Source organism: Myxine glutinosa, chromosome 5, assembly GCF_964187855.1.
Source record: "Myxine glutinosa chromosome 5, kmMyxGlut1.1, whole genome shotgun sequence".
Taxonomy (NCBI): Eukaryota; Metazoa; Chordata; class Myxini; order Myxiniformes; family Myxinidae; genus Myxine; species Myxine glutinosa.
In genome coordinates, this window is record NC_136265.1 from 210,431,293 (window position 1) to 210,457,777 (window position 26,485).

At 44.9% G+C, this 26,485-nt stretch overlaps 1 protein-coding gene across 7 annotated transcripts in view; it reads right to left on the minus strand.

Annotated features, from left to right (window-relative positions):
• Window positions 1–1,063: 1,063 nt before the first annotated feature.
• EPN2 (epsin 2) overlaps window positions 1,064–26,485 on the minus strand; it is a 61,578-nt gene continuing 36,156 nt past the window's right edge. For all 7 annotated transcript variants that reach the window (XM_068114980.2, XM_068114978.2, XM_068114979.2 and 4 more), the window contains 3 exons: window positions 12,763–12,858; window positions 8,439–8,657; window positions 1,064–4,114 (listed from right to left, as the gene is read on the minus strand). In XM_068114980.2, coding sequence (XP_067971081.1) covers window positions 3,819–4,114; window positions 8,439–8,657; window positions 12,763–12,858 — 611 coding nt within the window. In that variant the 3' untranslated portion in view covers window positions 1,064–3,818. The remainder of the gene's footprint in view (window positions 4,115–8,438; window positions 8,658–12,762; window positions 12,859–26,485) is intronic.

The window sequence follows — 26,485 nt, forward strand, 5'->3', positions numbered from 1 at the left end:
AAACCTTGATCTTTTATACCCCCGCTAATTCACCCCAGATCCACTTTTCTGCAATACCGACTTCTTTCCTGGAAGTCCTAGCTGTGTCCATGTGTTTTTTTCCTCTCCCACCCCCACCCCCCTTCCCACGCCTCCTCCCCCAAAGCCCTCTCCCTCCCACAGATCTCCCGATGTCCCTGCTCTCAAATGTTGTACTTGTGTGCTTCCCCTTCTCTCCCCATCTTGTCTCCCGCTCCCTTTATTTTGTCTTTTGTATCCGTTTGTTTTTTTGTCATTAATGTTAGCTCTTACACGAGCCTCGATCTTGTATACAAAAAAATAAATAATAATAATACTTCACCCAACTTCATCCGCACTGCGCGCCACCTTCTGCAATGGTGAATGGGCTGGTGTTCTTTCTTTTCTGGTCACTTTTCCTCAGTTCACTCAGGGGTTCTCATGGGCTCTCCTGGTTCGCTTGCTAACGTCACCCATGGTTCAGTATGGGCGTTGCCAATTGACCACCACTGTTGCTGGGTAGAGCTGGCACCTGCCCACGGTCAGGTGGGGGAACCACTGCTCATCATTAGACGAGTAGCGATTCTTCGGCCAAGTCTGTTCCAATTGGTCTCACTCCACTGCCAAAAAGGATGGTGGTTGGTTCAACGGGTTCATGGGCAGCGTTCATTGATCAATTTCTCCCTACACTGCTTTTGCACGCATGTAGGAAATAAAGAAAGAATACACGAACAAAGGACATTTTACGAAAGAAATAATGATGAACATAATGATGGGGATTTTTTGCCGATGGGAAGTGGGAGATTAGCAAGGTGCTGGCTAAACACGTGATTCTGGTAGCCGCTACTTTGGGGCGAGTACACATTTAAGCTACCTGCAATTATGAAATAACTACCTAACCAATTAACCCATTCTAATCCCATATAGGCGAGTTTTGTAACAATACTTCAAAATGCAACAGCAGGTTCCTTTTTTAATGCCATCAATTGCTCAAATTTGCCAGAAAGACAAAAAGAGCACCTTTAAAGTTGAAAAAAAAAGAATAAATAACCAGCACAGCCAGGCATTGTCCTACAATGTACATTTTTATTTTACCATAACAAAACATGTGATGGGACAGTAACTGATATAATGGCAAATTAGTAGCAAGTTCAAATCAGCACAAGTATACCATGGTAAAATCAAATATAATGTAACAAAAATGTATACACTTTCATACAAGCTAGAGATCATTATGCAGTTACTTCGCTGTATTGCAAGGAAAAAACAAAAACAGAAAATAAAAAAAATAAAAATAAAAAGCCCCTGAATAGATGGATACATTAACCGTACAATAAAAAATCCTTTTAAGGTTATATAATTATATACACACACACGCACGTCTTACAAAGCAGACATGAATCCTTTGGCTGACACACAGCTAATGGCAAATCCTTTTGAAGACGAACACATCGGTACGTAGGCCGAGTTCATACACACAGAGCCGGGTACCACTTAGAAGAAAAAAAAATCTCTGAAATCCTAAATTGATTGGGTTGTCAACCTGCCAATGAACACAGCCATACAAGAAAGTGGTTTTTATCAGGTATAGGGGTGTATCAAGCTCTAAAACTAGAAGTTCAAATTAATCCCACTGGAAGTGAGCATCCCAATCACTGGGGATTGAGTGTCCATGGCACATCGTAAAGCAATTCCTGGGTTATCTGGGGAGAGCGGACAAATCTGATGGCACGGTTAAGACGGACGGGGATTACGATGCCAATTTGTGTCGTGGGATTAGTTAAGAGTTGTGGGTGTTGAATGGAATTTCAATGCCTCATGCAAGCATGCAAGGTCATTTAAACACTGTCACTTTCCAAACGAGGCCAAACCAACAATCTTTCCTCTCTGATCATTTCAAGCAACCCCTAATTTCTTTTAAAATTTAAAAAGAAAAGAAAAAAGTTAAGGTTGGTGAAAGTGGCATTCATTATTGGCCTATAAAATACAAAATGTAGATTTATCTAAAAATAATAAATTACATAAATAGCCAGTTACAGGTAGTTTGGATGGGAACAACGGCTGTGAGGGAAAGTGGAAAAGTCCGTACAGCGAGGAAAAATAAAATAAAAGGAACCGATTTGTTAAAGTTATTTCAAACTAAACGTATTTTCCCCTTTCTCCACCCTCCCAAAAGAAAGAATACGTATCGTACGGGTGTCTCAAACAGGGTGTCTCAAAATAGATGGAACCCATTAACATGATAATAATTTATTACTCAGACAAGAAACTCCAAAAAAGATTACATTTCCTGGAAGCCGATATGATAACAATTTAAAAACTGAAGATTTGAGGTCTCGAGCTCAAAGGATACATTTATTAGAGCACATGTTCCAAATGACCGCCTTTGCGCCTTAGACACACTTGAAGCCGACGAGCGAAGTTGTCAATCACCCTGACACACTCTTCCTTCCTGATGGCACGAATCTTCTGGGTGATGGCCACTTTCAGTTCAGAAATGGATTGAGGAGGATTCTCATACACATGGTCCTTCAAGAACCCCCAGAGATAAAAATCTGGGGGATTCAGATCGGGTGGATGCGGAGACCACTCGGGTTCGCGGCGCCTGCTGATCAGCCGATCAGGGAATCGGTGGTCCAGCCACTCCATCGTGATGTTGGCTGTATGTGGAGTTGCCCCATCTTGTTGGAACCTTTGCACATCTCGATTCATGCCACGACATCTCCCAAGTCCCCTCCAGAACTTGTTGAGCACCACAATGTAACGCTCCTTTGTGACAGTGACTGCCTCCTCAAACCAAAACGGCCCGATTATGCCATGTTTTGAGATGGCCACCCAGGCCGTGCATTTCACAGAGTGCAAGGGCCTCTGAAGCACCTTGTCTGTGACTTGTGTGCCCCAGAACACATTGTTCTTGCTATTGACATGCCCACAGAGCAAGAAGTGTGCTTCGTCGCTGAACCAAACATCATCAAGAAAGTCAGGATCCTCTTCGATCTTGTTCTCGAACCACCGGCACATCACAACACGTTTTGCCATGTCAGCTGGTGTGAGTTTATGCTTGATCTGGATCTTGTATGGGTACAGCTGAAGATCCTTGATCAAGATTCTTTGCACTGACGCACGTGAAAGACCCAGCTCTTGGCTACGTCTTCGGATGGACTTTTTCGGGCTCCTTCCGACAGAATGTCTCACCGCATTCACATTGTCAGGAGATCTTGCAGTCAGCTTCCTGCCAGAACTGGGTGTTTCTGCCTTCTTGTTGAGGTTGTTTACTGATCCAGTGGCTTGAAATTTGTGTGCCCAACGATAAATTTGGTTTTTCTGGGGATAGTTGTTGAAGTTGAACTTCCTGCGAAATTTTGCTTGCACCGTTTTGAATGATTTAGTCTCCAAATAAGTAGTGACGCAAAATATTTTTCCTCCTTTGTCCAAGGCATTTTGATTGATAATTATTAGTTGTTATGGTCTCCTCTCTTCAAATCTGAAAAAAAAAGAACAAGAACATTAATATTGGCAGAATTATTAGCAGTGACATGGGTTCCATGTATTTTGAGACACCCTGTATATGAACCACACAACAGTACTTCCTACTTGTTACAAAGCACCCAAATAAATCTGTGTAAGCTCGATCGCTCATGGAAAACTTTTCTGCAAAGTAAAGTATTACAGCAGCCACATCTGAATGTTAGCAGCAAAGGCAAAAGACCTTCCCACTGGTGGGCATCAGGGTGGACTCCATGACAGAGGGATGTGGCATGTCCCTCACAGGATGCTACATGGGCACATTTTCTGTGGACGAATGGCAGATCTCTCTTGGTTCAGAGCAGGAAAGGGTTGTTTGTGGCTTGTGCCTGTACCGTGTCTGGCATCAATGGCTGTGCCGCGGTGCTGGGAACAAGTCCTGCGCCGATTGTCCCTGGCGCCGTTACTCCCGGTAGGGAAACCTCGGGAACCGTGGCTTGTGCAAAGGAAGGTGCGGCCCCCACGGAGGCAGCAATGGGCTGCATGGTCGTCAAACCTGGGCTGGAGCGTAGCTGATTCAGTGTGAGGGAGGGTGCCTGACCTAGGTGGAATGGATTTGTGGGTGATGGAGCTGCCTGAGTTGTGGTTGTTGCTAGAAATGGGAAGCAGATGGGGAAGTTAGAAAGAGAAATTGAGCAAAATCAAAACTGCACACATAAAAAAAAAACCATGAGGAAAAATTGCTCAATATGATGCTGGAACTGCAGGGTTTGATGAAAACATGCTGATGTCCAACATCCAGTTACTTGTTTGTCCTTTGAACGAGTGGTCGATAACACTGAAAGTCAAAAACATTTTCTCATAATGCTGTTTTTATGTTGCAAAGGCAACTGTGCCATATTTTGATTGCACAGCAAACGCAGTGTGAGAGACTGACTGTGAAAAGGACACACCCATTTGAAGTAGAAGAACCCAAATAGTTTTACACAAAGTTCTCGCATAAATAAAAAGGTGGTTTTTTTGTCATTTCGTGCTTTCGTTTTAAGATATGAATGTTAATGAAGGACTTGCTGACAGTGGTAACATGTAACCCAGTGCTACCTGCTGCATGGTCGTGTTGTCAGCGACTAATCACAACACCTGACAAAGGGTGGATGAGCTCCCTTCGGGAGCCAACCGCCATTCGGTATGGAGATAGAGTCTCCTAAAAAAAACACCCAATGGGGGTAGCAAAATTAATTTTTCTGCCGTGCTTAGTTACCCCATCCAGCACATTGGTCCTGTGAAGAGGGTTTCCTTGTTTCAGGATGAGTGAAGGTTCTGCCAGTTTTTCCTCTTCTTCCTTTTCTTCGCAGCCCTTCACATTTAGTGGCTCTCAGCCTTGCTTAGGGTGAATTTAAAAAAAAATAACGAGAAAGAGCAATCAGAGATGGCAGACCTTCGCCAGGACATGTTTTTAGTGGTTTTTAAGGCTTTTGTGTTTAAACAAATATGGCGGCCGAACCACGTGACCAATGACGTCATCATCATTATATATTTTTTTTCTCCACCAATTTATTCCTTGATGATGCTCACGAAATTTCATCTTGATCGGATGAAGTTTTATACTTGTCGAATTATGATGTCATAATGGAGGTACCTATGACATCATCATTAACATGTGTTATTCCCCATGGAGAGTTCTTTACAATGAGCCATGTCTCAATTTTTTCTGTGCAACGCTTTCAGAGATATAGAGGTGCAAAGTTTTTCGGTATTTCCAAGATGACGCCCATACCACGGGACCTTTAACAAATCGTGGCCAAAAATATTGGCACCCTTGCACTTTTTTCAAACAACTCACAATTTTCTCTAAAAAATAAGTTGAAATTGACAAAAGTATTTGGTCTCCACAATTCTTTATTTCACTGTTCATATTACAGAACCTTTGCTTTTGATTCAGAACTTAATATATCCTTTTAAATCAGAAAATAAAAAGAAATGGAATTGACAAAATTATTGACACCTGAGAATGTAGTGGTCTGAGAGGGTCATTAACCAGTGTGGCAGCTACATTCAAATGTAAGGTGTGCACAGAGGGAGCTGCAGATGGAGGAAATGTTGAGTTGGATCTTGGAGACGGCATGAAGCTGGAAGGTGTGAAAACATTTTGCTACCTCGGAGACATGCTGAATGGAGAAGGTGGATCAGACTCGGCAACGGTTGCTCGAGTGAGATGTGCATGGAAGAGGTTTCGGGAACTGAGTGGCGTGCTGATGATTAGGGGAGTGTCGTTGACGCTGAAGGGAAAGGTGTATGCTGCATGTGTGAGAAGTGTTATGATTTATGGGAGCGAGAGACGGGTAATGAACGTAGAGCAGCAACGAAGGTTGGAAAGGGTGGAAATGCGAATGGTTCGAAGGATGTGCGGAGTATCGTTGAGAGAGAGGAAGACAAATGATGATGGGAATAGAGCCTGTGATTGATGCTGTGAAGAGGAACAGGTTGAGATGGTTTGGTCATGTGTTGAGGAAGGATGAAAGTGACTGGTTGAGAAGAGTGATGGAAATGAATGTAGAAGGAAGTAGAGGACGGGGAAGACCGAGAAAGACTTGGCTGAAGATGGTGGAAGAAGAAATGGGGGCAAGGGGGTTAACAAGGAGAGATGCAGAAAATATGGCAAAATGGAGAAGATTGTCATGGGGACCGCAAGGCTAACCCCCGCTCTTGCAGGGAAAATGGCCTTTTAAAATGCATGTTGTTGTTGTTGTATTGACACCTGAGACTTAATATTTGGGAGTACAGCCTTGAACAAATTAACTGCAGTCAAGCGCTGTCTATAGCCATGAATGAGCTTCCTACACCTCTCTACTGGCAGTTTGGCCCACTCTTCTTGTGAAAACTGCTCCAGTTCTCACAGATTTGAAGGGTGCCTTCTCCCACCTGCTGTTTTCAGATCTCCCTACAGGTGTACAATGGGATTTAGATCTGGACTCATTGCTGGCCACTTCAGAACAGTCCAGCGTTTTGTCTTGAACCATTCCTGGGTGCTTTTTGAAGTGTGTTTGGGGTCATTGTCCTGTTGCAAGACCCATGACCTTCGACAAAGATCTTACTGACACTGGGTTGAACATTGTGCTACGAAATGCCTGACAATGTTCTGATTTCATGATGCCATGCACACATTCAAGGCACCCAGTGCCAGAGGCAGCACAGCAAACCCAAAACAAAACTGAATCTCTTCCATGTTTGACTGTGGGGAAGGTGTTATTTTCTTTGAAAGCTTCATTTTGTTTTCTATAAACATAGAGAAGATGTGCTCAACGAAAAAGCTCTAATTTGGTGTCATCTGTCCACAGGACATTCTCCCAGGATTTTGGCTTGTTCATGTGTGTTTTGGCAAACTCCCGTCGGGCTTTCTTGTGTGTCTCTTGTCTCGTCACACTCGACACACACACACACTCGACACACACACACACACTCGACACACACACACACACTCGACACACACACACACACACACACTCGACACACACACACACACACACACACACACACACACACACACACACACACACACACACACACACACACACACACACACACACCATTGGGGTCCTCCATTGAACCCCCATTCATCGAGTTGGCGACGGATGGTGCAAGTTTAAACTGTCATACCTTGTGTCAGAAGGTCAGCTTAAATCTGTTTCACAGTTGATCAAGGTGCTTTCTCCACCATTAGAACAATCCTCCGCTGCAATCTTCCATCAAGTTTTCTCTTGTGGCCACGTCCAGGGAGGTTGGCTACAGTGTCATGGGCCTTAAACTTCCTGATAACATTTTGTACGGTGGACACAGGAACATCAAGGTCACTGGAGATGGACTTGTAGCCTTGAGATTGTCCATGCTTGGCTAAAATCTTGTGTCTGGCCTCCTCAGACAATTATCCGGTTTTCTTTCTTTTCTCCATGCCCATTGCGGTACACAGAGAGACACAAAACAGCAGAATGACTTTTCTTTATTCAAACTGGTTGAGTGAATTATATATTGCAGGCACCTGCAACTCGCCATAGGTGAGTTAACTTCCAAAGTGAAGGAGAATCACCTGCTTGAAATCTAATTATTTCTAACAACTTCTAAAAGGTGCCAATAATATTGTCCAGGCCATTTTAGGATTTCTGTGTGGAATAAGCTAAGATTTAGTAACTTTTTCTGCATTTATTGTTTTATTCCACTGCAATCCAAAGAAATACATATGTGGATACCTAAAGATTTTTTTATTTCAACAACGTTCTGGAAGAAATGGTGCATTATTTGAAAAAAGGGCAAGGGTGCCAATATATTTGGCCACGACTGTATGACGTCATAATTATCATTTAAAAAATTATACAGGCGGAGTTGCACCTTTGGTGAAAATTTCCTGTCAATTGGACCAACAGTTGCAGAGAAAATCATATTTATTCTGTGTGGACAAACAAACAAACAAACAAGCAGACAAACAGAAAAACAAACAAGAAATATGTTGTGCATAGCACGATACTTGTGAAATCCCTAAAATAAGTTGTTGGCCTATGATGACCTCAAAAATAGTTGGTGGTTGAATTCAGTGACCAGATATGCAAATCCTCGTAAAATTTCAAGTCAATCGGATGAAAATTGAGGATTTTAGAAATCTGACCTATGTTCACCTTTTAGCCGATATTGACCTGAAAAATAATTGGGGGTTGAATTCCGTGACCAGATTTGCAAATCGTCTTAAAATTTCAAGTCAATCGGATGAAAATCGAGGATTTTAGAAATTTGGCCTATGTTGACCTCAAAAACAGTTGGTGGTTGGATTCAGTGACCATATATGCAAATCTATCTGATCAATCGATACACATTTGACATGCATGTTGGTTATATGAATGTTTTTTTTTCATGACAATCATGAAACAAGGTCATGGCTATAAAGTGGCAAAAAAAGAAACCGATTTAAATTCAAGTAGACTTCCTACCGAGGAATGGATTTTTGGTGGGTGGCACTGGCTGGCAGGGTCTTGAGATCAGCGAATCAAGATTGACGAGAGCTGCGTTGGGTCCCAGAAATGACTCCGGCGTTTTGCGCGCTTCTGGGAGCATGCACATGCGTGGAAGCGAATCCGTCAAGCCGGACAACTCGAAGGCATTGGGGCTTTTACTCCCACCGTTTTCATATCCCAGGAGATCGACAACCCCTGCCGGCCGAGGTGGAAGAAAACAGGTTCAACATAACATGCTATCGTTTCAAGGTAAGAAAATATCCACCCAAAATGAAAATGAAGTTACAAATGCTAAAGGAATAGACTTTTCAAAGCTTCCGGATGTCGTTACAGCTGCCAGATCTTGGGACATAAATAACTTTAATGGCAGCCACTTGTACGAGGGTAATCCTGAAACATTCTATCATATCCCTGACACAACAAACTCGATTTATCTCACATTGATAAAATATTCTGGAATTCCGGATAAAGTCTTCTGGAGAAGATAAAATCTTCTCACTCAAATCTTCTGGAATCTCAATCTCCAATGCACTTCCTTCAGGAAGATTGGAAAACTAGTCATCATCATGAAGGCTAGGTGTAGCTCCGCATCGGCAAATAGGAATTACAATGGATGGAATAAACAGAATATTGAGAGAAGTATGCTAACCACCTTGGGAAGTAAGCAGAAACTAAGTTTTTCTGGCATTCACCTTTCATAGGAGCAAAAGAAGGACATGGGGAAAAGGGTGAAGGGTGATTGGGTGGGAGTGAGTCAAGGATAGCGTGTCAGAGCTATGTGAGGGATCGGGTTACACGTGAGGTGGGAATGACTCATTTTGCACCCCACAAAAAGGGTCCGTTCAGGAGTTGGGACTGGCATAGAAAAAAAAATAGGGGAACAAACAACAAAAAAAGAGAGGGGCAGAGAAAGAGGTAATAAATAAATAAATGGAGGGTAAAGCAAGATGAGAAAAAGGGAAGAGAAGAAGAATAAAAAGTAAAAGGACAGGAAGGTTAGACAAAATGAAAAAAAAACAAAAAACACTCAATCCTGTTGGGGACCAACGTGTCAATCCTTAAGAGGAGTCTTTTCTTTCTCCACACTTTCGACTGTTCATGACGCCAAAATGAAGAAAATTACTGTACGCTGTCTTGTGATTGAAAGAACGCCTGGGAAGATTGAAATGTCAATCAACTGGCTTGGAGAGATCTGTGCTGTTGGTTCACACATCAAGGAAGTATTCACCAAAGCGATAACCCAGTCCTTTCCCAGACTCAAATCTTCCGGACAAAAGACAAATCTTGCTGTGCATCTTCAGGAGCAGAATTGTTGGTTCCCCCAAATGATTAATGATTGCTTTTCGTTCCCTTGTATCCTTTACCCCTCCCCTCTCACTCCCGTCCTTAACTCCTCCCCTCTCACTCCCGTCCTTAACTCCTCCCCCCCTCTCACTCCTCCCTCCCTCTCACTCACTCCATTCCCTAACTCCTCCCCTCTCTCTCGTCCTTTACCTCTCCTCTCTCACTCCGGTCCTTAACCCATCCCCTCTCACTCCCGTCCTTAACCTCTCCCCTCTCACTCCCGTCCTTAACCCCTCCCCTCTCACTCCCGTCCTTAACCCCTCCCCTCTCACTCCCGTCATTTACATAACCCCTCCCATCTCAATCCCATCCTTTACCTCTCCTCTCTCAATCCCGTCCTTAACTCCTCCCCTCTCACTCCCGTCCTTAACCCATCCCCTCTCACTCCGGTCATTTACATATCCCCTCTCACTCCCGTCCTTAACCCCTCCCATCTCAATCCCATCCTTTACCTCTCCTCTCTCAATCCCGTCCTTTACCTCTCCCCTCTCAATCCTGCCCTTAACCCCGCCCCTCACCTCTTCTCTCTCACTCCCGTCCTTAACTCCTCCCCTCTCACTCCTGTCCTTTTCCTCTCCCCTCTCACCCCCGTCCCTTACATCTCCCCTCTCACTCCCACTCTTTACCTCTCCCCCTCACTCCTGTCATTTCCCACTACACTCCACTTTCCTTTTTTTTTTCTTTGTTAAGATGTTGCAGTTTATTGTCTCTCTTCGCACTCCACTTTTTATTTTATTTCCCTATTATTCACCCTTATCTCCAGTCCCAATCCCCTTGACTTTCAACTCTTGAATCCTGGCCTTCCCTTTGGTGGGGTATCATAATGAGTCATTTCCACTCTACATGCCCCCATATCCCTAATGTATCTCTTCGCACACACGTGATACTACCACCCAAACAATCAACCATGCACCCTGTACAGTCTTGTTATTTTGCAACGCGAAGGGATAACTCCTGAAATGTTAGTTGCTTGCTTCACGTGGCAGTTCGCACACAGTACTTTGATCAACATTCTATGGATTCCATCCACTTCACCCAGGAGTCAACAAACTTTTTCAAAGCAGCTATTAAGCCATCCCTCTGAAAAGTTATAAATACAGGAGACATAGCTGTGTTAAACTTTTCAGTGGTTGCAAGATGTCTTACCCTAAAATTGATGGAATTTTTTTTCTTTGTTTCTGAATTGCTTAGTTGATTTCATATTGTCTACACCGACCAAGTTCTTGGTACGAGAACCATTATTTTAATTGCCAAAACAAAAATATTGTTAAAAAAAAAAAATTGTTAAGTTTGTGGGGGTAGGGATACTTTAGTCCAGGTAGATTGGTATATAGACCAACATGCTCCGATTGTCATGAAGAAGAAGAACCACCATGTAATGAGTAGGGAATTTGTTTAGCCCGGGTGTCGTGTAAGGTGTGTCTTCGTCCCCATTACGAGGAGTGGGGTATGTTAATTAGCTCAGGGATTATGGGTAATTTATCCCTTGTATGTCGTTAGCTCTAATTTATTTCCTATGTCCCTTTTGGCACCACACCATAGACACTAGCAGAAATCGTGCATTTAAGCACTAATTAAAAAGCTAACCGGAAGCCAGGACATTGAACGCTGCCGCTAATGACATTGACTTTGGAAGCGCACAGGACAGGCAGGCCGAGGGTCGCACCCAGAAGGGCAGTGATTGGTCAGGGTTTTGATTGGCACAAGGCCGGGGTAAGATGGGACTTGCTGATTGGCGAAGCACCCCAGATGACGTCAGAGCCTGGATGATAAAAGAATGCGCGAGCGGACATTTTCTCTCTCTTCGCTCTCTTTTATTCGAGTCTTCGTGGCTTTACGCGCAAGCGGACATTCTCTGTTCTCTTCTCCTTGGCTCCTCGCTCTGACCGATTCCCTCTTGCGCCTGCTCGTATTGAACTTTGTTGGTGAACGATCGCATTTTCATATCTCTCCGCATCAACACCCCTCTGGTTCTTTTCTGATTTTGTATCTCATCGCGGGTGGCCGTGTGCCGATATCTTGCTGGTGGTCGTGACGAGGAAGAGCCACGGCTTTCCAAGCAAGAGCGACGGGTGGACGAGCGCTGCTGGCTCGCTGCAGTGCAACACACAGCGAGGCCTGGGTTCTCGCCAACGAGTGTGTGGTTCCCGCCTACGCCCCGGACGATTTTGACGACCCCCTGACGAGACCCCACCAGCCGATTTGAGTTGAGTCCCCTACATAAATTACACATTTGTTTTCCAGTTATTTTATCCCATTGTCTGTAGACGAGTCTGGTTGTGGGAGTGCTCCAAATTAGGAACTTAGTTCATCATGCATTTTTTTTGTTTGCTGGCATTTACTTTCATTAAACCTGTTATTTTCGTACATTTTAAACCTGGGTTGTTTGAGTCGATTTATTGCAGGGTTGAAGAAGTTGGGTGGAAGCCGTTCAGGTAAGGCTCCGGTTTCCTCTCCCTCTCTTGCTCCCCCACGCATATTATCCACTATTTCATTGAACGCCTCGGAGTAACAGCTCCTTTGGTCATCCGTGCTACCCTACGGTGTTTACCACACAAGGTAGTCCCACGACAATATTTAAGGCACGCGTAAATAATGACAGTGTACATGCAATTTTGCACTAAACCTTTTGCTTAAAAAGTTGCAGGTGGGGTGACAACTTCTGGGGATGCCACACATAACACAGACGGTCCGATTTCCAAATTATGGTGTCAGAATCTCTTACTGAGCTACTCCATCCTTCCACTGCCAATGTTACAAAGGAATCGAGCAGCATGGTTCTATGCATGGGTTTAACGGGAGTTAAGATCTTCAAAAGTTAAGATCTTTAAAATTAAGACAAATGCCCTCTTTTCTGAGATATTAAGGGCGATAAGGGATAAGGCATTTGAGATATGGCCGAGATATGATCAATCGCAGATCAAACGTTGCGCTACAATAACACTAACCAAAATACCTGAAGGGCAGTGAGGGGCTGAGGAACGCAGAGTATCGAAGGCCGAGAGATCGTCATCGGTTGATCCATTCACAGCAGAGAAGGGATCACCTTTGCCTGGAGAACACACAGGAAGTGGGGTGGAAAAATGTGGTGTATGAGTATAATCTTATAAGTTATGTAAATTGTGTTTTTCAGGCTTTTCCCCAGAATTCTGATGGAGAGTAATAGAGGGGTTCTGAATACATGTTCGGGTAGAATGTGGAGAGTAGAGTTGAGGAGTGGAATCGAGATGGCATGATCAGATTACTTTTAAGGCATCACATTTCATTTATTTTATACACTTTTGTACAAACTTCAGTTCTTCCACAATTAAGTGTTCCACTCAACTTAATGTAACCTCTGAGGCGGTTTAGGTCACATACCACAAAAATAGTCATTTACTTATCTCTATACATGAGCAAAGTGGTTGGGGAGGGTGGTGCGGCGGGGAGAGGTAAGGAGGCAAATAAACTGAGAAAAGGGAATGTGCAAAAAGGGAAGGGAAGAAGTAAAGTGCGGAAGGAGGAAACGATTATGGAAGTTGAGGAAAACAGGGAAGGGAGAAGTTTTGGAAGAGATCGGAGCAAAGGAAGGAGAGGAAGAAGGTAGATCTGGAATGTATGGGGATCAAAAGGTTTTCCACTTTTGCATACATGGCCTTTAACTACGAAAAGTGAGCGAATAAACCCATCCTAATGTGCAGGAGAAATGCCACTAGAATTGGTGGATTTAGGTACGACTTGTAGTACTCGTTCACACTGGGAGCGGTACTATGACATACATATTTACCCTGCGGATGGGGGTAAGCAATTGGTGTGCCGAGAATTGAACTCGAGTGTGCCCGCTGACAATTTATTTGCACATGGACTAGTAACCATTTCCCAACCACAGTAATGATAAATAAACACGTGAATAAAACAACCAAGGAAGAGGGTAAAATAAACAACTGTAACAGAGAAAACCTTTCTATGTGCTTAGGAATCAGCCAACATCACTGGGTTACATTAACAAGGTACAAAAACAGACCCCTCAACTACACACCCATAAGCTTACATCCAATCATCAGCAAGGTCATGGCATCCATAATATCAAGTCGACAAAAAATAATTATTTTTCTCCAACAACCTCATATCAGATCACCAATTTGGATTCAGACCAGGTCACTCCACCTTGGACATTAGGGTGGTCCAAAAAACATCGATCTCTCCGATTTTGATGCTCTACTGGATTATTGTTAGAAATGGTCTAAAACATTCACCCACCAAATATTTTCGCTCAATTCCATTCTAGAAACTCATACACACTTCAATTGAAATATGGCGTTTTTCACCAAATTTGGCTATTTTCGGCCCTCACTAGCAACAATCCAATAGCAACCTAGGTGGAAAAAGTACATGCACTATTGTACTAAGCCATTTTGTGGTTCATGACTTTTTGCATGCGCCTGTGAGACGTGAGTGTGAAATCATCATGGTCGAAACATGTTTGACAATGCTTGAAACATGTTTGAAACATGTTCATACATGTCTGACTCGTGTTTCGACCATGAGGACTTCACAGGGGTATGTACCATCAATGACATTATTTAGGAAAAAAATATTTCTAAAGTCTTTGTAAGCCTCTCAACATGGACGATTTTCATTAAAATTGACCAAAATAACTAACTTATATGTTGAGTGTGTATGAGTTTATAGATGACTCAGATGCAAAATATTTTTTGGGTGAATGATTTAGACCATTTCTAACAATAATCCAATAGAGCATCAAAATCCAGATAAAAAAGTTTTTTTTTTTGCATTTTTGGACCACCCTATTGGACATGCTGCTTCTACTTTCCCAACAATGGATGGAGGCACTCAATGTCAGATATGAGATCAGGGCCTCTCTCTAGACATATCTCAAGCTTTTGATACAGTTTCGTATCCCAGGTTGTACTCCAAACTCTCTGCCAATGGCATCCAAGGCCAACTGCACTCTTCGGTTAATAACTTCCTCCACTCTCGTAGCCAACGTGTGGATCTCAACAGAGTCTTTTCATCTCCTCTCCTTGCCAACCTGGCGTGCTCCAAATGCAGTGTTCTAGGCCCAATCCGATTTCTAATCTTCATCAACGATCTCTCTGGAATATCCCCTTTATCTATTGGCTGATGACTCCACCCTCTGTCTCTCTTTCCACGGACCGTATGGGCAAACCCTTCCATATACTTTAACAACCTTCTCAAAGAAGTTCAGTCACTCAAATATAGTGCCGAAAGGATGGCCCAGAGGTATGCGCACACTCACCACTAAGCTGTCCAGCCTGGGTTTGAATCCCGACCGAACAACAAACTGTCATATTGGTGTTTCACAGGCAGGATGATTCATCAATGTGTGCCATCTCTCGGATGGATGTTGAATGGGCATCCCATCTGCCAACATTCATTGGTGAATGTTAAATATTCCACGGGGTCCTTCACAAAGAGTAGGCAAGCTATCGCCAGCACCATGGCCAAATTCCAAATTCCTGCCTTAACCAGCAGGGGGCGTTGTTATCAGCGAGGTTGTCATCAGCGGCGCAGACATGCCCTCATCCAATGATGCTACCCCACAGCTTTTTGCCATGTATGAGCGACACCAACAACGAACGATTTATCATTTTGCTGACGACTCCACTCTGCCACTCCATATCTCAACCCTCAGATCGGTAGCCAGCAGCCTCTTCACTCGCTACCGACCTGGATAAAAATCACAAACTAGTTAAACAAGTGGAACATGTCTTTCAATCCTGACAAATCTCACACTCACTTTGTTTCTCCGAAAATACCGTCTGAAAAACCCTCCCATCTACTTTCTCAACAATCCTCTCAAAGTTCTGTCACTCAAGCTTTTGGATCTCACTATCTGCCATGATCTTTCCTGGGAAAACCACATTTCCAAGCTGGCCTCCAAAGCCAGTCGCTGACTGTGCATCCTCTGTCGTGCGAAGTCCTTTCTGGGCTCTTCTGAGCTCCTCACGACATACAAAGCTTTCACCCTCAGCTTGATGAATACTACTCTCTCCCCTCTGGCCTGGTGCTCCTGCCTCCCACCGATTCCTGAAATTCCGAGTAGTGTCCATTTGTTTTATACTGTGCACGCACCGGTCGCACCCCTCCCTCCTCCTCCACCAGCCCTCCCTTCCACAGATCTACCGCTGTCCCTATTTTATACTGTTGTTGTGCTTGGGTGATATCCTCTCTCTCCCCCTCTTATCTCCCGCTCCCCTTATTGTATGTTTTATGGGTCCGTGCATGTTTTCGTGTTTAATGTGTTAGCTCTTACATGAGGCTAGACTCTGTGTACAAAAAAGTCATTCAAACTCTTTCATCTCACTCTCAACTATGATCTTTCTTGGGCAAACCACATTTCAAAGTTGGCCTCCAAAGCCAGCTGCCAACTGGGCATCCTCAGTCATACAACGTTCTTCTTTGGCACACCTGAACTCCTGTCCACCTACGAGGCCTTCATCCACAGCTTGATGGAGAACTGTTCTCACCTCTGGGCTCGCTCCACTACCTTACATTTTACTTAGCTGGGCACCAATGGAAACCAAGGCTTTCAAAATTTTTGGAACCTCCCATGACAAAGCTGTCTATGGACCTATTACTTTTCCATTGCTGACATGTTTCCCTTTCCTCTTCCGCCTCCTTCCTGGTCTTGCACCCTCTGCCCTTTCTGTGCTTGTCCCTCCCCCCCCCCCCCCCATCCCAAGTGTGCAAGCAGTCCACCAGCACCCATCTTCTAGTGCAGGAGTTGGCAACACGTCGATCATGAACGACTGCCAATGAGTGGCTCAAAATAAAACGTGGAAGGGGAAAATGCATTTCTTTGGGAAAAAAAAAACGTTCCCAGAAATTAACGTTTTCATGGAGTCAAGGAACGAATATACTGTTGCGGATATGGGATTTGGCCTCCATCCATATCCGCTTGTAAATATTCCCCTATTTCCCCAATACTTCCCAACTATCCCCAATCCCCCATTCCCTAGTCCCATTTTCTGTAAACAGCACTCTGTAGAACCGACCTTCCCCTATTTCCCCCCTTAAATGTCGTGCCCAGGTTCACCGCATCTCACGTAGACAACTTTCGGACATCTTGCTAGTTATTCTTAGTCTATGTCAGTTAAGGACTCGTTTCCATTAATTCTGACTCTTCGTTGCACCAGAATGTGATTGTATGGCACCATTAGTAAGTTTAGGACCTCCCCAATACCTCCCCGCATCTCTTCCTCATGGAACAACAACACCAACAACAACAACAGCGGCAGCGGCGCGGCGGCGGCGCGGGGAGTGCGCGTCCTCACTCCGGCTTGGTGAGCCGCCATTGAACATGTGCTCCGACGGGGTTACCACGCAGGGGCTCGCTGTCAGCTCCTCGTCAAGGGCGGAGCCCGGTAACCCCCCCGCACCCAATAGGAGCGGCGGACCGATTCCATCTGGGGCGGAGCTAACGAGCCGAGGGCGTGTCACTCCCCGCTGAGCATGCGCAGAAAGGGGGAGGTGACGTCAGATGCGCGCTGGACTGCAAGGAAGAGAGACGCCACCAACCGAGCGCTGCGATACCTCCCCGCATCTCTGGACTGGACCGAGCTGTATTCTGCCCCTGAGCCAAGGTGCACCTTGAGCTATCGACTGCCTGTCCTTCCCTGCCATCAATCTTGTCCCGTTTGTCCCGTAAGTCAGTCTTGTCCCGTTTGTCTGTGGTCTGTCGGGGATAAGATAAGACCGTGTCTAAGTGCCCATCTTTCTGTGCTTTACCTCTTACCGTGTAATCTACCCGTTTCTGCATCACCAATATTATATCCTCCTCCGGAGGTCTTGAGAACTGTACCCCTTGTGTCGTTGCATTTATCCCAGCCGTTGTGTCCTTTCCTTCATTGATTTAGCATAGCGCGACTTAGTCAACGTTCGAGTGGAATCGGGTAAACTGTGCGGACGCGGTAATACCAAACCGCTCGGTAAACTAACATCTAAAACCGCGTCTGTAACAATACCACCCAATTATCAAACATTGCGTGGCTGTTTGATTTGGCATTTCTGAAAGATATGACGAAAATTGAACGTCCTGAACTGTGGATTGCAAGGGAAGCAGAAGACAATTGCCAACATAATTAGTGCAAAGTCAAAACTTAACCTTCTTATACAGAAAGCGAGTCCAGAAAAGGAAAATGCAACATTTATGCAACAAAATGCAAACACCAGCAGAAAATGAGACTGCAGTCAAAATTGTGCACATTGAAAGTACAGTGATTTCCTGACCAGTCTTGGCCAAGAGTTCAACGAAAGATTTAATGATTTTGAGGAGATAGAGCCCAGTGTGAACAATTTTCCTTCACTTTAAATATGTATTTTTAAAATCTAACTGTAACAACTAAATTGGTACCCTTATCGATTCAGATATTTCAATTTATGTTTCAGTAGCTCTTGAAATATTTCATGAATCAAAACTAACTCACATTGGGGAAAACGATTGGTGACCCCTGGTCTAATGAAACTCCCAAAATCCAGGATCACAGCTCACCTCCGTTCATTTGTTCCTCTTTCCGCCCCCTCCCCCCCCCCCCCCCCACCTGTGGAACCTTTATCAGAATGTTTTATAACGCTCAGTTTCATCTCCAATGTCAAGGTTCTGCATTTCTTCATTGCAGGAATATCACTGCAACATTTATCAGCCATAATTAGGTTCCGTTGTGGCTAAAACGGTAAAAGGTGTGGCACTATGAATGAAATGTGCGTAATGAAAATAGCTGTTCAAAGTACAGTACTGTACAGTACACTGGATAATGTAGACCATGTGACATCTCAGACTCTACATCTCACAGAAGAAAGATTAATGCTCTGCCTAACCAATGGGAAGGGTGGGTACAGAGAGTGAGAGGGACAAAAGACTTAGAAGCAAACACAGAATCGAGGTATTACACCTTCTCATGAACAAAGTCGGGTGGGGTGCCAAATCAGAAGGGAGGGATGGAAGGAGAAGAGCATACACCAGAGACAGACTTAAAGTGTCACCATTCGTTTGCAAGTCGTGCGAAGTCCTTCCTTGGCACACCTGAGCTCCTCACCACATACAAGGCTTTCATCCGCAGCTCAATGGAATACTGCTCTCCCCTCTGGGCTGGTGCTCCTGCCCCACACCTAGCTCGACTTCACGCTGTTGAAACCAAAGCATTCAGAATCATTGGAATCTTCCGCGATGAAGCTAACTCCAAGGGCCTCTCACTCACTCACCGCAGGCAGGTTGGTGGTCTTTCCGTCTTCTACCGACTCCTCTCTGGCCTTGCCCCCCCCCCCCCCCCCAGCTCTCTCTGGGCTCTGTCCCGCAAATATTCCTACAGGTCGCACAAGATCTGCCTGCAACCCTCTTATGGTTAAACTGCCAAAAACAAGACACTCTGCTCACCTTCACTCCTCTTTTCTCCCGCCTCTGGAACAAACTCCCTCACTCTCTTCAATCCCACTCCACCCTCCAGGTCTTTAAAACAGCTGTTCACCACCATCTCTCATCTTCCCCCATCCAAAACCTTGATCTTTTTTACCCCCGCTAATTTCACCCAAAATCCTACACTTTTTTTTTTTTTTTGGAAATACCAACTTCTGTCCTGGAAGTCCTTGGTGTCCTTGTTGCTTTCTACTTCTCCCACCCCCCCCCCCCCTTTCCCACGCCTCCTCCCCCCATGCCCTCTACCTCCCACACATCTCCCTGCTCTCAAATGTTATGTTTGTGTGCTTCCCCTTCTCTTGTCTTCCGCTCCCTCTTTTTATATATTTTGTTTGTCTGGTTGATTTGTTTGTGAAGTAAATGTTAGCTCTTTCACGAGCCTCGATTCAGTATTAAAAAAAGAAAAAAAAAAAAGAAGTACGAGCGGACATTCATATCTCAGACACTGAAAAAAAAAAAAAAAAAAAGACCGAAAATCTAACAGCAGTGTAGCCGGGCTTGTTTGATACTTTAGTTGAAGAGTATAGTATGACCTGGGAGGGGATACAAGTTCGCAAATAATGTAAGTATTAAATTATTTTGAAGTACTGCACGTCTCTAAGCTGTCTGTCACCATGGAGGTGAAGAGATTGCATTGAGACACTGGTTTATTCTATATGTTTTGAGTCAACAATGAACCAACCATACACCGCATCATTCCAGAATTTTGCAGTCACGACAAAGGGATTCCAATGAATGAATGAACGAATGATCGTTTTAAGGCAATTTTCCCCACTAGAGTGGGGTTAGCCTTGTGAGCCCCATGACGACCATGGTTCCCTGTTTGAGGCAATGTTTTTATGGCCGGATGCCCTTCCTGACGCTAACCCTTAGTCGCCTCTTACGATGCGCAGGGATACGGTGTACCTAGATTCTAAATCGGGGTACACACCGGAATCATTCATCCCAGCATGCTGGTACTTAATTTGCCGACCTCGGAGGGATGACAGGCTGAGTCAACCCCCCTGGCGTTAATTCAGCGATCGACCGGGATTCGAACTCAGGATCCTAGGATCCCAAGCTGGCACCCTAACCGCTAAGACAACACCAGGCCAACATCCAATGTTATGATTATATTTACTACATTACTATTAACGTTATTATGATAATGAAAACGATACTACTGTATTAAGAAACCTGGGCTAATTTGTCCAAAGCGGTCTGAAGGTGAGGCGTGAAGGCATGAAGCCTAAGGCCTATACACACTGTGTCGTTGGAAGACCCGTAACACGCCTATGCTTTTGATATTTGATGGTCATTTTAACAATCGGTTTGTTTGTGTTTCACACTAATAAAAACATCAAGGTAGAGCATGGCGATAAGACAGGTTCGACGATATTGTCGTGTCCCCGGGGTTAAGACATCAAGAGGACGAATGGCCGAAACGAGCTTTGCTCCGAGGTGTATACCCAACTTGGCGGTAGTAACACGCGCAGGAAGGTTTGAAGCCTTACCTGATCGGAAACACATGCAGGGGTTAATCCAAACCAACAAACACAAAGACGGGACAGCAAAATCAACAATACAAGGAAAGTAAAATTTGACAAATAATGATTTAATGAAAACTAGGGCATGCCCGTACTATATATAAGCTAGGACGTGCCCGTACGTGGGTGCCCGTTCCTTGCCAAAAAAAAAAAAAAAAAAAAATTTGTGTAGGGGTGTGTGTGTGTAAACATCCTAGGGCGTGCCCGTACGTGGGTGCAAAAAAACATGCGTGCAAACAACAACAACAAAAAAAAACTTTGAAACCACGTGGCAGTAACGACCACAGAACCCCCCCCCCCCTCTATTTACATGAATGGTTTGGTCCATTCGCAACGACCACAGAACCCCCCCCCCTCTATTTACATGCAATGGTTTGGTCCATTCGCAACGCCAAAGCGAACGGCGAACGGCTAAATCGCCATAGCTCGGTAAGTACTTGTCCGATTAATTTCAAACCTTGAAAAGGCACATCCTCGGGTCCCCAGCAATATACCTGGCAAGTTTAAAGTATATCGGACCCGTGGTTGTCGAGAAACAGCGGTCACAGACAAACAAACGTACAAACGTACAAACAAACAAACACACAGAGATTACTGGAATTATAGATAGATAAACGCAAGTAACAATGAAAGGTGAGGTAAAAACTAAAATTCCTAATTGAGACGTCTCCACTCAGACTCGTATACAAACAAGGGGAAAACGAAAGCAGAAGAAAATAAATAATGCTTTGATAAATTGACCGGCACTCAGCTTTGCATCCCCCAATTTTTATTTATTTATTTATTTATTTTTGTATACTGAATCGAGGCTCGTTAAAGAGCTAACATTTACTTCACAAACAAATCGACCAGACAAACAAAATACACAAAAAGAGGGAGCGGAAGACAAGATGGGGAGAAAAGGGGAAGCACACAAACACAACATCCGAGAGCAGGGAGATGTGTGGAAGGGAGAGGGCCCGGGGGGAGGAGGCATGGGAAGGGGGGGGGGGGGGAGAAGTATAAAGCACAAGGACACCAAGGACTTCCAGGACAGAAGTTGGTATTTCAAAAAGGGGAATTGGGGTGAAATTAGCGGGGGTAGAAAAGATCAAGGTTTTGGATGGGGGAAGATAAGAGATGGTGGTGAACAGCTGTTTTAAAGACTTGGAGGGTGGAGTGGGATTGAAGAGAGTGAGGGAGTTTGTTCCAGAGGCGGGAGAAAAGAGGAATGAAGGAGTGAAGGTGAGCAGAGAGTCTTGATTTTGGCAGTTTAACCAAAAGAGGGTTGCAGGCAGATCTTGTGCGACCTGTAGGAAAATTTGCGGGACAGAGCCCAGAGAGAGCTGGGGGGGGGGGGGGGGGGGGGGCAAGGCCAGAGAGGAGTCGGTAGAAGACGGAAAGACCACCAACCTGCCTGCGGTGAGTGAGTGAGAGGCCCTTGGAGTTAGCTTCATCGCGGGAGATTCCAATGATTACCTTCGCAAAAGCGGAAGGTTATGTTTTGATCGCTGTGTATTTATTTGTATGTCTGTGTGTGTGTGTGTGTGTGTATGTTATTCGCATAACTCAAAAAGTATTCAACCGAATTGCATGAAATTTGGTGGGATGATTGGTTATTATACGGGACACATTTGATTAGATTTTGGGAGCAATCGGGTCAAAGGTCAAGGTCAAGGTCACGAAAAGGTCAAAATCGTATTTTTACCATAGCGCGGTCAATTTTTATCCAATTGGCATGCAACTAATGCCAAAATGTTCAGAATTCAATGCCCGATCTTGTGATATACGACATGACCCAGTGAAGACATTACCCTTGTTAGCGGTTGGGGGTCAAAGGTCAGGGGGGTCACGACCTTGCAAAATGTGCGTTTTTTGTCATAACTCGGTCAATTCTTATCCGATTTGCATGAAATCAGCACCAAACTGTTCACTGTTCTGTTCCCTACACTCCCATGCCAAGTACAGAACAGTAGCTGCGGCGAAGGTATGCGCTCTACCGAGTGCCCGTTCTAGTTCTGAATGCTTTGGTTTCAACAGCGCAAAGGCGAGCTAGGTGTGAGGCAGGAGCACCAGCCCAGAGGGGAGAGCAGTATTCCATTGAGCTGCGGATGAAAGCCTTGTATGTGGTGAGGAGCTCAGGTGTGCCAAGGAAGGACTTCGCACGACGGAGGATGCCCAGTCGGCAACTGGCTTTAGAGGCCAGATTTGAAATGTGGTTTTTCCAGGAAAGATCATGGCAGATAGTGAGACCCAAAAGCTTGAGTGACAGAACTTCTTGGAGAGGATTATTCAGAAAGTGGATGGGAGGGTTGTCCAGTCGGTCTTTTCGGAGAGACATCGTAAGACTTGGCTGGTAAGACTTGCCGGTCCCTCGTCACCTCCAAACCACAGCACGGGAAACGCACCAAGTGGCACGTAGTCGCGCTCTTCGACGTCCAGAGGAAACTCGACGCAGACCCAGTCCACTGCCAACGTCGATACTGTGCCTTGTAGTTCTGACTGTCCCGAACCACTGTTTCTCACCAGCCCTTTCCCACGGGCGCACACGGACCAAAGACCACACGCCGGAGCAAGGAGGAAATGCGACTGCCCACTATCAATGATGATGTCGAGTCTCCTCGGGCAATGATGGCGTGTGTGCCATCATATTTCCTTTCTATGGCTGGTACACACGAGTAAGTGTGTGGTATAGACGGGGGGTTGGGGAGGGGGTCGCCACTCCTCTCCATCCCTCTGCTGGCCGTTGGGGAATTCACCCTCTTCCGCCCATGTTGTTGGAGTCGACTTGACTCTCATCCACCATATGTGCAGAGCCATTTGCCATTTAAACCGCATGGCTGCAGACCGTTACCCTGGTAAGGGGGCTGACAGGTACTACACCTTGCCCACAGGTGACCTGGGGTTATGCAAGGCAGGGGCATCCATCTCCCTAAGGTATCAGAAGACACCTGCATGCTATCAAAGCCAGGACCAGAAGAGCAAGATGGCGTGACAACTTCTCTTTTCCTTCAGCTATCCAATCTTCCACGATGACTCACACTCTGTCCAATCACCGAGCTCACGAATCACCGAGCTCTCCAATCTTCCACGACCAATCACGAAGTCCAGGCGTGGCCTCCTCCTTACGAGTCATTGGGGGCGGAGTCTAATCTCCGTTCGGGTGATGTCGAAGGCCGTGAGATGGGGCTTGCGTGCCGAAAGGGCAAACGTGCTGGGTGTTGGTTAGCCATGGCGGCGTTGAGCAAATGAGTCCATTTGCAGTGCGATCATTGTTTTACTTAGCCTTTGATTTCCTGGCTGGCCTAAAGTAATACACACAGGTCATGTGGTATTCCTAATATTACACAGTAAATTAGTAATACACACACACACACACACACACACACACACACACACACACACACACACACACACACACACACACACACACACACACACACACACACACACACACACACACACACACACACACACACACACACACACACACACACACACACACACACACACACACACATATATATAGTTACGGTTTTCAGAATCGTCACTTGTAAATAATAATCCCTTGTAAATAACTCCCTGTAAATATTCCCATTTGGTAAAGGTCAAAGGTCACACCCTAGTTAGTCCATATTGCAACATGTAGGGCACCATAGGAACTTCTCTAGTTATTTCATTAGTATGTGTTTCAGGTAAGGCTCTGTTTCCAATAGTTTGACTCTGCGTTGCATTAATCAAATAACATAGGCCCCTTTTTCAATCCCGTTCATTTTGCGGCTTAGCCCTCTCCAAATTGGATTACGCGCCTCTGCTCGCCCAGCAACGATCGCTGCCTGGCCCAAACGCCATTAACCATGCGGTCAGAGCGGGGAAAAAGGGGGAGGAGTTATCGGAGCGAGGCGTAGCCCTGTTAAGGGCGGAGTCGGTGAGCCCTCGCGACCAACCAGGGCCGAGGCGAGCTCACCGGTGGGTGTGTCCGAAAAGCACACGGCTTGATACGCGAGCGCGTAATATAAGCGCTCGCGTGGGACTACTTCGAGAGTCGGGGAGACGGAGCCAGCGTCGGAGTCTGAGAGTCGGAGTCTGAGTCTGCCGGGGAGAGTGGCACCATTGGAGAGTCACGAGGCACGAGACACGATTCCTCCAATTCACGGACGCAATTCCTCCCCGATATATGAACCCCCCGCATGTAAGGTCCGCTCGCGCCGACAATACCAACCGCGCTGCCTGCCGGGTTTCGCCACGGAACCGGAGCCTGAACCGAGGTGGAGCGTGGACCGGAGTGGAGCGTGAACCGGGGCCGGAGCCAACGCTGGCCCATCTGCTTGGACCATCCTTCCTGCTATTCCCCTTTTGTGTAAGTCTGTTTGTGTTGTCCTGGGCGTGTTAATTAAGACTGTATAAGGTTGCCCTGTGTCTGCTTCTTCTTATTCCCTTGTACATGCCCTTCTTTCGTTTCCTCTTCGGGTTTTTGTACGTAATTAATAAATCTCTGTTCTTCCTACCTTTTGGTTTCCTCTCCATCCGATCGTTTTAGTGATTTCTCAATTGAGTATATGTGGCACGATTAGAACCGCTCAGAATCGGGTTAGTCTTTTTGCTAACGGCTCGAATCGCAGATTGCTAAACCGCTCGGCAATTTCCACCTGTCCGTGTGGTTCGAGCGGGAGTTATTTCCCTGCTTCGCGGAGGGATTGGCACGCAGGTATTTGGGAATCCATCTTGACCAATCACCCTGGCCAATCTCGACCGCGGAGGAGCGTTGTAACTCACAGAGGATCGGGGGACGGCCAGCTTAAAAGACAAGGGGACTAACCCCCCCCTTGGTAAGGGGAGCACCGACCCCCGGATCCGTAAATATATATATATATATATATATATATATATATATATATATATATATATATATATATATATATATATATATATCTATAATTCCAGTAATCTCTGTGTGTTTGTTTGTACGTTTGTACGTTTGTTTGTCTGTGACCGCTGTTTCTCGACAACCACGGGTCCGATATACTTTAAACTTGCCAGGTATATTGCTGGGGACCCGAGGATGTGCCTTTTCAAGGTTTCATATTAATCGGACAATTACTTACCGAGCTATGTCCAAAAAACGATTCAACCAATCAGAGAGCAGCGAGCTATCGCGTGTGCCGAACGTGGCGGACACACTCTGCCTCGGATGGCACATTTGAGAGCGTATTCATTTATTTCACGTTTGCAAACTATGTTGGCGCTATGTTGGCGTTAAACTATGTTTTAAAACTAATTAAAACCCCGGGGGGATTGTCACTGTACTCGCAAGCCGTTCGCCGTTCGCTTTGGCGTTGCGAATGGACCAAAACATTTCATGCACCAAACCATTTCATGTAAAGCGTTCGCCGTTCGCTTTGGCGTTGCGAATGAACCAAAACATTTCATGAACCAAACCATTTCATGTAAATAGAGGGGGGGATATAATTTTAGATATAGATATAGTACGGGCATGCCCTAGTATATATAATATATATATATATATATTATATCCGTAAATATATATATTATATATATATATGTATATATATATATATATATATATATATATATATATGTATATATATATACGTATATATATATATATACACGTGTGTATATATATATATATACGTGTATATATATATATATACACGTGTATATATATATATATACACACGTGTATATATATATATATATACACGTGTATATATATA